The 16357-nt window shown below is 41.4% G+C and overlaps 2 protein-coding genes across 3 annotated transcripts; one reads left to right on the forward strand and one right to left on the reverse strand.

Annotated features, from left to right (window-relative positions):
- Window positions 1-1191: 1191 nt before the first annotated feature.
- Window positions 1192-9917, forward strand: smad3b (SMAD family member 3b). Its single transcript, XM_030095884.1, has 9 exons — window positions 1192-1608; window positions 5492-5685; window positions 5787-5921; window positions 6062-6136; window positions 6230-6280; window positions 7321-7533; window positions 7626-7763; window positions 7909-8053; window positions 8538-9917. Exons 1-9 carry the CDS (start codon window positions 1406-1408, stop codon window positions 8659-8661), a joined length of 1278 nt encoding a protein of 425 aa, XP_029951744.1. The 5' UTR covers window positions 1192-1405; the 3' UTR covers window positions 8662-9917.
- A 1013-nt stretch (window positions 9918-10930) lies between these two features.
- Window positions 10931-14290, reverse strand: aagab (alpha and gamma adaptin binding protein). 2 transcript variants are annotated; one of them, XM_030095886.1, is made up of 10 exons: window positions 14118-14290; window positions 13104-13294; window positions 12918-13014; window positions 12736-12825; window positions 12538-12621; window positions 12376-12455; window positions 12144-12240; window positions 11926-12030; window positions 11753-11802; window positions 10931-11584 (listed from the first exon to the last, which is right to left on the reverse strand). In XM_030095886.1, the coding sequence occupies exons 1-10, from the start codon at window positions 14209-14211 to the stop codon at window positions 11507-11509; spliced, it is 966 nt and encodes a 321-aa protein (XP_029951746.1). In that variant the 5' UTR covers window positions 14212-14290; the 3' UTR covers window positions 10931-11506. The 2 variants fall into 2 exon arrangements, with proteins under 2 accessions (XP_029951746.1, XP_029951745.1); XM_030095885.1 differs by having other exon boundaries at window positions 12144-12243.
- Window positions 14291-16357: the final 2067 nt, after the last annotated feature.

Consider the following 16357-nt stretch of genomic DNA (forward strand, 5'->3'; position numbering starts at 1 on the left):
AAACCCTCAAATACCACTGAATGCACAGTCACCGCCCTCGTCCATTTCTGGAAAGATGCATCAGAAGTGAAATTAAATCACTTTTATGAGGGGATCAAAGGGATTACTTCTAGGGGTCTTCTATTCAGGGACACAGTAAATGCAAAAGTTGGATCACTTTTCAGTGTTGACATATCTCTGATTACAACATTTTTTCCATTTCCAAGGAGGGATGTTGAATAGGTTCAAGCATACAGCAGTGTTTCACAGGAGTAAAGCTGTCCACTGACACTGACAACATGTTTATGGGAAAACTGACGGTATATTTTTTTAGCACACAGAGTAAAAAAGATGAAGAATTACTTACAAGTCGTAGATTTATAGAAAGGCTGTCTTATCTACTTTTCTAAAAAAAAAAATTGGTCAAATCATACACATGCTGTTTTTTTCTTTATAGACTTGTACATCATTATTATTATTGTGAGTATAATGATTATTTATATAGAAAAGAACAGAAAATAGTGAAATATATACTTGGTTAATTCATACAATCCACAAAAATCAATAAATATGTTGCCATTTGTAGCCTTGTAAGTCCTTCAGTGTTTTCCCTGTGATAACTAAACTTTCACATACTCTTAACTGCGGTGTGCATTTTTTAATCCATATCCATGTTCATTTAACTTCTTTAAATTTTACTTGCAAAAGTGTTTTTATTTGATGTAGAAATCTAATCAAGGGCAGATCCAAATAACTTGAATGTATACTTTTTATTTATATACTGTGTGTTTAGCAACATATTGATCAAGATGAGGTATCAGAGAAAATGTGGAGTGTTTATTCTCACCCAAATAAAGGGAGTGGGATTAAATAAATTGTGTGTTATTATTCAGGTACACATAAATGTGAAATGTTTGTTTTATGTATATTACAATTAAGTTTATATAACATGTATTTGTGTTGTAGTCAAGAAAATCTAACCTGAGATCTTGAACAGTGCACTATAGCACTAAAAGCGGGGTTTTCCTTTTGTTCAATCTTTAAGGTCATTAGTGTTTATAATATGATCAACAAGTTAAAGGCTTCATTTCTTTTCCTTTTTTAATTTTGATGTTTAATCCTGGCAGTGGGGAGCTGAATGTGTCCCACAGTCACAGGTGGAGGAGGGGCAGGAGGGGCAGACTGGGCAGACTGGCCGGCAGGCAGGCAGGAGGTGCTGCTCTCTCCTCCTCCCACAGACGGACAGACACCTCAACTTTAGCGGAGCGACTCGAGCCGCCGCCGCTGAGCCCCGGCAGCCTCCAGCCACCGGGAGGAAGCGAACAAGCTAGCCTTGTCGGAGCACCGAACCGCACCGCCCGCAGTCCCGGATATCGTCTGAATCGAAGCGGAGAGTCGTGACCAGCCGTTCCAGTTCCCATTAAAAATGTCTATATTACCGTTCACTCCTCCGATTGTGAAGCGGCTCCTGGGCTGGAAGAAAGGGGAGCAGAACGGCCAGGAGGAGAAATGGTGCGAGAAGGCAGTCAAAAGTCTGGTGAAGAAGTTGAAAAGGACGGGGCAGCTGGACGAGCTGGAAAAGGCCATCACAACACAGAATATCAACACGAAATGCTTAACCATACCCAGGTAAAAACACACCGAGCGGCTGCACCGGAGAAACTTAGCCACAAGCTAGGCTAGGCTAGGCTACTCGACGGCTAGTGTTAGCAAAGCGGTTAGCATATTAGCCCGAGCTAATATTAGCCATCAATTCCTTTGTTGAAGATGTTTTGGACGGCTTCTTATCATTACCCAGAGTCGGCATAGTTGCCGTATTTTATTTATTTATTTATTTTGTCTCAAGAGTATCTGTTTCAAATCGAGGCTTTGTTTATACTAATTATTTATCGCTTGGTGTCAAGTGTCCTCTACAATATCGAGCAGCTAACATTAGCTGCTCAACTTAACCCGCTTTCTTGTTGAGTTAAAAACCACACATTATGCACATACGAGCTGCCATCAGGCAAGCTTTTAGAAGTCAGAAATTAATCTGTAATGCATATCAGCTAACGGTAGATTGTTGAGACCTGGTGCGCTTTAGTCCATACATTTAAGTCTGTTATGTCATTTTCAACGATACATTACACAACGAGCGCGCCCGGCAGACTCAACCTGTCAGCGGATTCGATGGTGTTGTGTACATTACAGATATAGTACTGATCACAGATCAGATCTGACCTGCTGACATGGTCCCTGTGGCGCATATAGCCCACATAAACATGTCCACAACTCACACGTGTGATAAACAGGAGAAGGAGTAGTTTGACGGATCTGAACTGTGACTCAGAGAGGATGTTTAGACTGAAGTGTGAGTGTGTGTACTGTGGGAAAGTTGGTGTAAGTGTTCAGTTTGGGATTCCCCATACGGGACACCGATGTATCCGTGAAGTGGGACGGTTGATCAGTGCATTCTATCAAACTCAGTCTGCAAGGCCCTTGATAGAAGTACCAGAAACTAAAATTTTATGCACATACTAGGGATGAAGGCATGGGACAAAAACTAATGGGGGGGATATTTGGTGCCTTTAATAAAAACTCAAATCCTCAGTATATACATTTGAGGTGTTGTCACAAGACATACAAGGAAACATCAAATGGGACAGGTCAAAGATCCATATTGATTCTTTTGCTTGCATGGACTTTCTTTAGCTCATGTGCTCTATTGGAATGTCAAGGAATTTCAGATTAATGGAGGAAGGTGGTTTCACACTTTCAGGGCAGTGTGATTGGGAAGGCACTGCCATTTGATCACAAGAAAGTCACAGAAACATTGTAAAAACCAAGCCAAAGCATATTCCAACAAGAAATACAATGATGTTGAAAGATCCATTATGGTGATGGGTTGGAACTTAAAAGCCTATTTGTTGTAAGGTTGGAGCAGAGTAGAACTCGGTGTGATTGATGAAGACAAAAAAAATGTAGAGGCAGCATAAAATTTCTGAGCTCTGACTGGAAAAACAGCAAATCTTTTTCAAATCAACCTGAGCAGTTTGATAGATTCATAACGTTGAAAGAGGTCCCAGATTTATTTTGGTTTTAAAAGTCTCCATGTTAATCAGCTCAAGATTTACCTGGTTTTGAGCTGCTGGAGCCGATCCCAGCTAACAGTGGGCGAAGGCAGAGTGCACCCAGAACTCCCCAGTCAGGGCATCAGTTCATCGCCCAGGTCCTCAATGAACATAATCAATCGACAGACATTGTTAACTTCATTATCTGTGCAATAGATGAAGTGGAACATATGACCAGTTTGTTTAAAAAAAAAATCCTAGTGAGTCTCCTTTGTAACCAAGTCTGTCAACAAATAATTATACACAATTAGCTCAAGCAAATTGAATTAATTTGGGTTAAACGATGCAATTAAATGTTCACTTAGTTTCAGCAAATGTTTCTAATTGGCAGTGATTGTATTTTCTCAAATATGATTGCATAATCATCTTTCTAAAAGTCAGCTGTGGCGAGAAAGTATGAGTCTGTAATGTCATTGCATCATTTCTGTCTTGGCAGCTGTTTTTGTCGTTGACACATTTACTGTTTCGTTTTCTTTTTGAATTCAACAAAGAGCATCTTGGTCCAGAAGCAGTGAGACCTTGATTCTTCATGATAGATGATTGAAAGCGGTTGTTTCTTGGCTGGTTGCATCCAAAACTGAGAGTCCTCCATCAGGTTGCTGAAGACAGAGCATGGGTGGTAGCGTGCATTATGAACTCGCCCTAAGTTGCCGGGAATGCGCTCGGGGCTCCGGGAAGGGCGTGGGCCACTGTTTGGATTGCGCTTCACGTCCGATGGGTTCGTGGAGCTGCAACAGCTTCCCGGCTATCTGTTGCGGATGCAGTGAGTCAGTGATTCTGGGCTACAGCAGGCCTGCGTGGAGCCGTACTTTCATCACCTCCTCTAATGTGGCTCACAGAGAAAGGAGTTTGTCAGCAATTAACGTGGTCAAGTGCCTGAGGTGGCCGCTGCTGGAGTGGATTTAACCAGCAGGAAATTATTATGTACTAAAGTGCCTGAACTGTGAAACTGAGGCCAGCTCCATTTCTTCCATTTGCTGAATATGGACAGATTTATAATACCGATGATGCCAACTTCTGTTTCTCACATGGTTGGGTATAGAAAAAACATACTTTGCTTGATGCTTTTGTGTTTTTGTTTTTCCATATTTAAAGTGGTTCTTTAATTAAACTTGGTATAAAGACAGATTGTCAAGTAAATATGATCAATATCATGTTGCTGGGTTCAACCTTTAAACTCCACATTAGTGCATATTACAACAAAATTTGTGTTGATGCATGAAAATGATAAGGCTGATTGAAAATTGTATCATTTTTTTCTTGACCTGGAAGCAGACAGTAAACAGCAGTGGTTAGGAAAACAAGCTTTTCACACAAGTACGCTGGTTCAATACGCTGGTTCAAACCCCTCTGAACCACTGTGAGTCTCTGCACAAATGACATTTCCCCCTTTCTGAATAGAAATACATCACATTTTCTCTGTAATGATTGTAGTTGCCTCAGAGATTTTTAATCCGAGGAGCTTTCTCTCACTTCCTGGCTTTTTAAGTACAGGATTAGTGTTGAGACACTCAGGAATCTTTAGGTGAAAGCAGAACAGTTGTTTTGTCCGCTGAACAGGAAGGTTGCTTGGGTCCAGCTGTGTGCCACAATCAGAAGTGTTCATCGTGTCTAGCTGGAGAGAAAAGATGAAGGCAGAGCCAACCTCGGCTAAGCGTGGGAAAGCTGACCTCAGCTGACCCAGCAAATATACCATCCATGCAGAAATTGAACCGTCCTATTCACTTGCCTTGGTTTATGGGCTCCAGTGCTTCTCATGTAACTGCAAAACTGAATTGAAAAGTAGAAGTGAGTCTGAATGAGCTGGATGCAGTGTCAGGCTGAAGGTTGGTGACCCACTTGTGATGGAGGATTCAGGCTGAAAAGACGGTTCAGTTTCAGCGAGTTTGATATCTGAAATAAAATGACATGTAAATATAAAGAGTCTTCTCAGTTTGATCAGCTTTTGTGCGTGTGTAAATGGAGTTTCATCCACTTCATGTCAGGCCTGTGGAAGCTGTTGAAATGAAAAATGATCAGTTATGTAATGTTTTCATTGTGATTAAACCACCACGGTCCAGTAGAATCTCTGTAAAGGGACCTGTGTTTCTCGGTGTTTTACGTTGTTTAAAGTGTTTTTCAACATGCAATTCAGAAGTAGGTGAAGACACGAACACTGTGTGAGTCATACTGAATGACTTTTTTTTTTTTTTTTTTTTTTTTGGTTTTGTATTTAACCAAAATTAGAAACTTATTTAGATCCTCTTTTAACCCAGCGCGTCATTTTGACATCTTATTTCAGGAAATAAAAGTAAAATTGCTTTAAGTTCTGCTTCATGTCTGTAAACTTGGTGGTAAAGAAGCATTGCAGAGTGATTGTGTTTAATTTGTGTTTACCCTGAGCCTGTGCCGGTGTCTTTCAGGTCTCTAGATGGCCGGCTGCAGGTTTCCCACAGGAAAGGTCTTCCTCATGTGATCTACTGCCGCTTGTGGCGCTGGCCAGACCTGCAGTCCCACCATGAGCTGAGGGCGGTCGACCACTGTGAATTTGCCTTCCACACCAAGAAAGATGAAGTGTGTGTGAATCCGTACCACTACCAGAGGGTGGAGACGCCAAGTAAGTGTCGGCGATTGCTACTTTGATCCCGCTGATTGTTTGAAATAATGATTTTCACTCAGCCCTGCTCAGAACTGATAGCGGTCTCTTGGCGTTTTCAGTTTTGCCTCCTGTCCTTGTGCCACGACATACCGACATCCCCGCTGAATTCCCACCGCTGGATGACTACAGCCCTTCCATCCCTGAAAACACCAATTTCCCCGCAGGCATTGAGCCCCAGAGTAATTATATTCCTGGTGAGAAAAACCTATGTGAATTATGGGAGCGAATAGATCTGTGATCAGATAGTACATCTATTCCTGGTAATGAAAGCTATTCCTGAAAAATGTGACTGTGACACCTGAAGCCTAATTGTACTTCTGTACTTGTGCTGCAGAAACTCCCCCACCAGGTTACCTGAGTGAAGATGGTGAGACGAACGATCACCAGCTCAACCACAGCATGGACACAGGTGAGTCGCACGTGACCGCAGCCGACGCTCACGCTGATCTAATTACACCTTATCATGTTCGTGACGCAGCCCTCTATTACGGCTCTATTTCAGGTTCACCCACCCTGTCACCCAACCCTGTGTCACCCGCAAACAGCAATCTTGGTAAGAAAATCAAAGAGGTCAGCTTTCCTCACTGAACATATCATTCATTATCTGTACGCGTCTCTACGTGCAGCACATGCAGTCATATTACAAATGTCACGTATTTATTCAGAGTGGTACTTTTTTTTTTCCTTCTTTTTTAAGAATCTTCTTTACCTCCTGATATGGACATTATTACTTGAAACACTGTAACAGTAATAACTAAGGCAGGAGTATCCAATGAAGGGAAGAGAGACTTGTTCAGCTTCTCCTTTCTACAGTTTGCTTTACACTCTCTCTGTTGTTATAAGTTGTCATGTGAGGAGATCAAAACAAGTAAATTTCGAATGAGTAAGAAATAGTCTGTTAAAGTAGAGAGAGAGAAAGTTGTTGTTGTGCCTCTATTAATATGCACTCTGTTTCTATTAACCCACGATCATTATTAGTAGTGGTGATGAGGGTTTGCTGGGCCCCAGAAGAGTTTGTGATTTCAATTGTCCCATGTTTGAATTGATTTTTTTTTTTAATTACAATAGAACCTGATTTTTAACTTGCGGGCCGCATTTATGAGAAGCAGTGAATATTGAATTTCTTTGTGATGATTATGTTTGAACAATGTCTACAGTGTTTGAGACGAGAATAGGTTTGTGTGTGAGATGAATGAGCTATAATAAAGCAGTGAGTGTACTAAGTAAGTCTGGGAATCTTGGCCTCAGGGCGGTATCAGAGTGAATGTGGCATGAATGGAGTCTCTGTCTATGATTTGTCTTCATCTGTGGAAAGACCCACTACACACAGCTCAGGATAATTCAGTAAAGATCCAGGCTGTTCTACGTATGCGGAAAGCGACCAGGAGATCAAATGAATAGGTACGTCACGTCTCGTTCCTTCCTGGCTGGGGGCCAGGGAGGGTCGTGGGAAAGAGCTTTCAAAGAGAAATCAAAGGGACGTGTTATCAACCGGTTGCATCTTCACAGTAAAATGATTTGGCAGCCCTCATGAACTTCCTTATTCTTTTAAAAGACCAAACCTGAACATTTAAATTTTCTCCTTCATCTCAGATTTACAACCCGTGACGTACTGTGAATCGGCCTTCTGGTGCTCGATCTCCTACTACGAGCTGAACCAACGTGTGGGAGAGACCTTCCACGCCTCGCAGCCTTCGCTCACAGTCGACGGATTCACCGACCCCTCCAACTCTGAGCGCTTCTGCCTGGGCCTGCTGTCCAATGTCAACCGCAACTCTGCAGTGGAGCTCACACGCAGGCACATAGGTACTCCATCTCCTCTAAGTGATCTTTTGCTCTTAGTATAATTAGAAAGCTTTTTGCAGACTTGCTGATAATCCCGTCGTAATCATTTTCAGGTCGGGGTGTGAGGTTGTACTACATCGGAGGAGAGGTGTTTGCAGAGTGTCTCAGCGACAGTGCCATCTTTGTACAAAGTCCCAACTGCAATCAGCGATACGGCTGGCATCCTGCGACTGTGTGCAAAATCCCTCCAGGTCAGTGCATGACTGATGAATACACATCAGACGGAATAAATGCAAAATGGCGGGATCATACCTGGGTTCTTATAGCCTACAGGTAAAGGAATAATTTTCTGTCTGTGCCTCTTAAATACACAAACTTTTTTTTTTTTTCCATCAGGCTGTAACCTCAAGATCTTCAACAACCAGGAGTTTGCCGCTCTGCTCGCTCAGTCGGTGAACCAGGGCTTTGAGGCCGTCTACCAGCTCACCAGGATGTGCACCATTCGCATGAGTTTTGTGAAGGGTTGGGGAGCTGAATACAGGTAAATACGGCACAAAGGGTGATTTGTAGCGAGTCTACAGTGTTCCTGGGCATTGCTTCAGGGAGATACCCCCTGTCCTGACCTGAATCTTAGTCAGTGATTATGTCAGATTTGAGAATTTATAAAGGGGGCGATGGGAGAGGCTGCAGCTGTAAGTGGGCAACACAGAATGAAGAATGCAGCAGGCATGCAGCGGTGGGATTGCAGGGGGATTCCCACCGCACTATGACTGGTGCGTGTTGAATGTCTGGCACCGAGCAGCCCGGAGGAAAACATCTCTGATACAAACTTGAATGACTTCAAAAATAGCATGCGGCACTGGCTTCGCTCTGCTTGTCAGTTCATCTATAAATACCGAAACTGGATCTGTGCGGAGGCTACATTGATGTTACATTAACGGTGACATGTGGCACGTTGACTCTAAATGTGTGACGCCATGACGAAGCGACCCTCTCCGCTAACCACGCCCCTCTGTGTCCCGCAGGCGCCAGACGGTGACCAGCACCCCCTGCTGGATAGAGCTTCATCTCAACGGCCCCCTGCAGTGGCTGGACAAGGTCCTCACGCAGATGGGCTCTCCCAGCATTCACTGCTCCAGTGTGTCCTAGAGGGACCCCTCGCTCCCCAGCAGAACCCGCACATCCTCATCCACACACTCAAAAACTAGAACCACATAGGAAAACCAGAAACTTTCTCAGTAGCTGCGTTTACATGGTCACTTCTCTGTCGATCGGAATTCTTTCCATTTCTGAGATCAGACTTTCCTATTTACATAAACACGGAAGTCAGTGATGGGACTGGTGTGCAGGTTTATGGAATACTGTCTGATTCAGTCGGTGGATCAGACGATCACTGTTTGTGATCCCACATTCAGCTTTACTCAGAAGCCCACCAGCATTGAGGATGGATTTGTTTGTTCAACAAGTGCGTTATGTTTCTCTGTGTTCCTTTTGAAACTTTAACACCAGAGAAACATTTCCCGTATGCAAAATATGATCAGGATAACACCGCATCGATTTCTTCAAACGATGTGTGGACTGTCCCGTTGTCACGTTGCATAACAAATATGCACACAAAACTCCAAACAGTGGGAAGCGATCCACTGTGCAGTTTACATAAACTCTGACCAGGGTTCCTACAACCTTCTCTGAATTAATTGTAATTTCAATCTGAACCGACGGAAGAACTTGCTTGAGGAAGCTTTTATTCAGATTGGCATTTAATTGGCTTACTTACGGTCCATGTAGCCGCAGCTACTCATGCTAAAGGAAAGATGCACCATTCATAAAGCCATTAAAACCACCTTCTCCCTCACTGTGTGACATTTCTCATCACATGGGTAGCACTTTTTAAATACCACTTGGTCTCCGTTGGATGGTTATTTTAGGACTTGTACATTCTGTCATTATGATGCCACACAGGACGTTTTGAAGGGAAAAAAAAATGTTTTTTTCTTTTGATTCATTCAAACTCTTGTGTTTTAATGCTGTAGTTTTTCTTTGTGTTTTGTATTTCATCAAGAAAGCAGGAATGTTTGTTGGCTTAGTTGAAGTAATGGTACTATTTCAGCTCGACCATTGTCTACACGTTTCAGAACATTTTTGATTCTATGAATTAACCAAGATAATGAATACTCTTCCATCATTGATGTTTCAGTGTGTTAGGCCCACTGTTTATAATCTCTGAAATGGGAGTCTTATTTATCCACTCACTTAACATGCAAAGTGTTATTCTCTCTCGTGATTTAATGGAATATATTGAATTAATATTTTAAGTACAAGGTACTTTGCCCATATTCTTTCATCTACATTGTTGAAAACATAAATTGATCACTTAATTGGTATTTTATCTATTTTAAGAAAAACAAGCACGATTGTTTCTGGTAAATAACCCTTATATTGAAACTATTTTGCTCAGTGAAAGAGACATTTTATAAGTTATTTTTGCATATTGTCCTGCATGGGAATATATTTTTATTATTGCCTCAATATGATTGTATATAGATATTTATAGCTTGTGATTTCTCGTAGTCATGCATTGCTTGGAACAGTTGACCTGCCTGATCTGGCACGGTTGTCTTCACTTATTGTTTTAATAACCCACGAACCCGGCCCCCGCCCGAAGCACACGCTTCTCTAACCCGGGTCAGCTGGCTCTTTAGGTGTGACACACAGGATTGCTCCTTCATGCTTTTGCTAATATTTCATAATAACCGCCGTACGCGAGTTATCGGAACTTCAACGCGAAGCGTGTGACGACCGAGGCTGCGGTTCACGCGCCGTTGCATGATCATGTGGAGTGATGGTTCTTCTCATATATTACCGTTAGCCAATAGTACACTCGGCTCCCTGCGGAGCGAAATGATGCACTTCCAGTTTACTGTGTTGATCAGCGTGACGCTTTCGTTGTCGTGGTGATTTGCTCGTCCGATGAATACTGTAAATTACATGTACATTGCTGCAATATGAGGCATGTGTAATAGGCTCACTGTCCTTGGTCGTCATCTATGAAGCCACCATGTTAATCCTGCACTTACCTACAGTACATGAGACTGAGTCACCATGTAATCTATTTAAAACTCTTACATGGTGCTGAACAAAAATACTGTGTACTTCAGTGCATTAGGTAGATGGTAGATCTGTATTAGTACTTGTGTTGCTTGATATTCTTTGTTGGTGATTTTCTGTTTTAAGTCTTATTTACATGTTTTTTTTTTTTTTTCATGTTGCCTAATACGTTCTTAATGACCATTGTTTCATCCGTGAAGTTTTAATAAATTGCATCACAATAAAAACAACTTTGTCCTTTTTTTCTTTTCTGGTTAAAAAAAAAAAAAAAAAAAAACTCAAAAGAAACGAGATGATTCTTCTACTCATGTTTATTCCAATGCATAATACATGTAATATGTTAATGTCTGAATGTGTTGAGCAGTTTTCACCCAACGAGTGTGACGGTGTTGACAATAAATAAGCCGCACTCGCTAAAGACAGGAGATCTAAGTCCGAGTTGTCGGGTTGATTTGTTCGTATGTGCGTTGAATCTCTTACAACTTTTCCGCGGATAAGGCACGTGATGCAAGTTAAAAATAGACGTATACGCTGTACCTAATGACAAATACAGAAATCAAAGCCCACAAACTTTTATTTCACCTACAACACCATCATGTGCAGAGGCTGGCTCTGTGCGGGAGCTTCGTGAGGGGACAGAGGAAGGAGGGGGGGGGTTGACTGAGGGCCTCTCGTTATCTTCTACTCAACACACCCGTTTGGTCCTCGCTTTACACCGTTCGATTCTACCGCTGAAAAGTTCCTAGATAAGATGGAGGCTCCGGCTGCATCCATAAGCGTCTCCGCTTCCTTTGCAGGAGTTGGACATCACAGGGGGCTGAATCTTGCGGGAAACCCCGGGAGAGACGGGAGGATCAAGTGAGGAGATCGACCGGTTTCTCTGCGTTTAGCTTTCCTCCCCTGATGACAGCCCGTCAATCTCATCCTCGTCACCGCCGATGGCCATCCAGAAGGCTTTAGCCACCTGGAAAACACATTCAAAACTTAGAGTCAGCTTGTGAGTCGTCAAGAGTGTTTGCTATTTTTGAAATTCAATCAATATATTCAAAAATCTGTCTTTCTTTCATGTGATCAAATTTGTGGAGAATCTGAAGGTTCTAAGAAAAACACGCAAACGCTTTCAATTGCTCACCTTTTCTGCATGCACTTTTCTCTGCTCATGAGGTAATGAAGAAGCTTTGTCTGCAGGTTGAAAATTACACAAGACAAATATTTGACCTCCACAGTACGAGAAATAAATACACCACCAATCAAGTCACGTTTCAAAAAAAGCAAGGCATTAAGTTTTAAGACTTTCTCAACTACCTTTCATCTCCTTTAATTTGGTAAACAGTCGCTCGAAGTTATCCACATCTGCATCTCCAGCTGTGAGATTGGCGAGTTCCTGAATGTCCAAATCTGTCATCGCATCTGCGGGAATCAACACAATTATACACACAAGTGATTGCGATACCTGTAGGAATCACGAGGGTCAGGGGAGGAAAGCCCCCCAGGACACATTTCATTTCAAGATGTTTACTTACCAACCACTGTGTCCTCCTGTGTGCCTCTGTTTGGATTCTCCTCTGTATGGACGGCTTCTTCATTAGGAGGTGAGCCCTCTACTGGCAAACTGGAGGACTGCTACAGGAAAGAGGACAGGGTGAGAGAACTTCATGAAACAATGTCTAAAACTAAACACTGTTAAATTAAAAAATTAAACAGATAAAAAAACTAATTAGTGAAGTAAAATGCAAATAAATAAAAGTCACTGACTGGTGGATCTTGGCAGTTCCGTGGGTTGTTGTGTCTGGAAGCCACCAAACTGCTCATCAGACCAAAACCCTGATTGTGTCCTGAAAGGCAGGGATGTTATGAACTCTCACATATTACAGCACAAAGAAATATGAAACAATAGCACCTGTTGATCCATCTCACCATCTTTCATCTCCACACTGGTCCAAACATTCGCATTAAGAGCCTGCACGATTCTCTTCACTCCTGTGGATTCTGGGAAGTCATCTGATGAATTAAGCACAGTGAGAATATTACCTCAACATGTAGCATGAAATACTATATCATGTCTTTGTCTTAGTATTTCTCTGGGTCAGTGTATAGACAGGGTGTAAAGCTCACCATCTTCATCTGGCAGCTCCTGTGGATTCAGTTCAACAAGCTCAAAAGCGTGACCCAAACACCACTGTTGTGCCTGATGTCTGGTGATGCCTGGAACACACACCGAGAACTGTAAAACCTGACCCACGATGTTCTCCACAAAACAACAAACACCAGGATGAAGAATGAGTGAATGCACAAACCTTTGTCACAGACTCTGTCGCACACCAGAATAAGCACCTCCGGGGCTAGATCTTCCACGATTGGTATCCAAGGTTGTAGTTTGTCCAGTCCATCTTTCTAAAAGTACCCAAGCACACATATTTAATGTTATATGATTATACACGGATGTGCTACTGATGCCTTCTAAACATTCTTCAGCCACTCACTGCTGTGCTGTCAAAATAAGCGATGAAAGCCTGCATGGACTGGGCGATCTCTGACGACATTTGAAAAGTACTTGGCACGGCACACAGCCTCACGTCGGCTGTGTAGTATTTGTTGTTGATGGTCCAAGGATACCAGGCGACTGCGTCCTCTTGTTTGACTGGCTCAGGTAATGTCTTTGTGTTGAGGATCTCTGGAGTAAAAACAAATCAGTCAGTCTTCAAACTCATTAAAACATCCCAGTCTTAAATATTCAGTATGTGGTTTATTTACAAAAGCATTAAAAACACGACAAACCTCTTTAAGTAAACAAAACAAAAACATAAATGTTGAAAATTATATAACATAGAGTGCTCACAAACATTTGAGTGACTGAATGAAAATGATTCACTGTTTCACCCTGGAGCTCAAACATGGTTTTCGATCAAAGTTTCTACATTTACATCATTCCAATATTTGCACTTTTGCCTCTTTTACTGAAGCAAGCCAATGAAATGAGGTACAATTGTGGTCTTAATTGCATCATTTCAATGTGATCAGCAAAAAAAAAAAACAACTTCTTTACTGTGGCTATAAGACTATATAACTCCTTCCTGTAAATAGTGTTTGCTGTGTTTTAGTTTATTTAGACCATTTTACATTTTAATATTAACTATTATATTACTTATTTAATTTCATTCTGTCTTATTTGACATCTAATTTTCTTTTCCACTTAGTGTAGTGTGGAGTAACGCTGTAAAATGATTTCTCACTGGCTTTTATTAATTAAAGTACAGTATTTCTATTCATACAAAGTAATCATTAATCTCAGTGTTTCTTGTCGCTGCACATTCGGCATGTATGTGGTTTATTGCTAATTCTATCACGGCCCGACAAAAGCAAACGTTTAACAAATGTATGCGCATCATGCAAACTACTTATAACCAGTTATTACCAGCATGTAGCTAATGACAGCTGAAAGTTAGCTTTGTTTAACGTTAGCCTCCACGCAAATACATGTATTGGACTGAACTCACGTTTTATCAGCTCCTCTTCTTTAAACTCCGAGTCGCAGCTGGTGACAGCCACACATGGGATGGGCATCTCTGTGTTTTCCTCTGTGTCTGACATCTTCAACCAAAACAAACACTGAAATTTACCAGCTGTTAGCTTAGCTTACTGACGCTAGCCACCGCAGACGACCTTTCAACTCTGACGGTGAAAATTACTTCCGGGGCAAAGAAGAAAACGCTTAAAAAAATCGAAAAAAAATTATTCAGGGGTTTATTCATTGATTGATTTTTTTCCCCCCGATAATATACAGCTACTGTTTTAAGGAAATTACCAAAATAATGTTTTGAAGTAAACGGTGTGTGTCTCATGCTCATTCAGTTTCTCATTCAATCAAACTTTATTTATAGAGCACTTTTCAGATTTATAAAAACAACACAAAATGCATTACAGAATTTAAAACATAATGGCATAAAAAGGAAGTCCTTATCTGCCCTGTCCCGTTTGTTTTAAAAGCATTTAAACCCTCCAAGTCTGGACATTTGCAATTGAGGGAACTGCTGTTTGGCAGTGTCAGGTGGGGGGTGAGATGGTAGTGATTTAGCTCAGTTTGTTAGAACAACAGTAGGCACAAATATTGTCATTTCACGTGTTGCTCTGAATGCTGATATTGAGGGAAAAAAAACTTGTGGGATTGATGTTGGGCTTTAATGTTCACACTAGCACCCATAAGGACGGTGATACCAGCTTTAGAAAACACCCGGGAAGTGACATTGTCAGAATCAGAATGTCTTTATTTACACACTGTACATCAAAACTGTTAGTGGAAAAACAACATTCTAAGGCCAAGATGACAGATCCGTGTTCAGCTCTGGTTTCTTGTGTAAAGTTATGTGGTACACCTAAACAGGAAGAAATTACTGCTGGAGAAATGCAAAAGGAATTTGTTCCTTTAAAATTGTGCCTTATGTATGCTGGGAAAATTCAAAAGGTGGTGACGTATTGGTTACTGGAGGAAGTATTGAAAGAAGTCAACTGAAGTGTGCCAATGTTGATGCCATCATGGGATCCACGTTATCTGAAAACATTGATTTTGCAAAGTGTATAGTTTCCTGTGTGGTAGTGCACCAGTCAGCACTCAGAAAGAAATGTAACGCCTTCAGCAGTTTTTTTCACCACACTGGGAAAAAGATTTGTCGGTGGGATATAGAAGGAAAATTTTATTTCAATTTGATGATTCTAAAATCTATAAAATAAGGTGGATAAAATAAGATAGAGAGCCGCATGGTGGTGCAGTGATTAGCACTCTTGCCTCACAGTAAGAAGGTTCTATAGGTCCAAATACTGGCCAGGGCCTGGGGCCTTTCTGTGTAGAGTTTGCATTTTCTCCCTGTGTGTGTGTGGGTTCTCTGCGGGCACTCCGACTTCCTCCCACGGTCCAAAAACATCCATGTCAATTTAATTCGTAATTCTAAATTGCCCCTAGGTGTGAATGTGAGTGTGAATGGTTGTCTGTCTATATGTGTTGGCCCTGCAACAGACTGGCGACCTGTCCAGGGTGTACCCCGCCCTCGCCCACAGCAGCTGGGATTGGCTCCAGCCACCCGTAACCCTAAGAAGGACCAAGAAGGTCTAGATAATGAATGAATTAATGAAATAAGATAGAGTTCTATTGAACTTTTGAATTCTTTTTCTCTAAACTATTTAATGGCATGAAGTAATTTATTAAGTTCAGTCTGGTCTAGTCTAACAAAAATTATTGTCCTTGACAGGAGTAATAGAATGGAAATCCAACTGCTTGAACAGGATTCTCCAACATGGAGCTGTTGAGTAATCGGTAGCTTGCAAGATGACTTCCAGGAATTCACCATAATTTGATTGTTTCATTTGATACAAATTTCCATAGAGTCAAACTACAGTTGTCCCAACTGTATCAAAATAATATTTTGTGTTGTGCTGCAAATAAACATGTTCAGGAGTGCAAAATACATAATTGAGTAAATGCTATTTCTTGAGTAATCTTTAATACAATGGTAATGGTAATTTTGACAACTTTATAAGGACTGAATTAAACACAATTGTTCATATGCCTCTGTTATCCTCTATCCATACCAGCCTCTATTAAGCAGGCACTCTAAATCACTGATGATGTGAATCATATTATGATGTAAATGAATGTATAGCTTTACCTGCATTCTCTGAAATTCTCTTTTTGTAGTGGACCGTTTACTGTTTATTTGAAATAAACGCTGCGAACTGATGCTTC

This window comes from Salarias fasciatus, chromosome 7 (assembly GCF_902148845.1).
Source record: "Salarias fasciatus chromosome 7, fSalaFa1.1, whole genome shotgun sequence".
NCBI lineage: Eukaryota > Metazoa > Chordata > Actinopteri > Blenniiformes > Blenniidae > Salarias > Salarias fasciatus.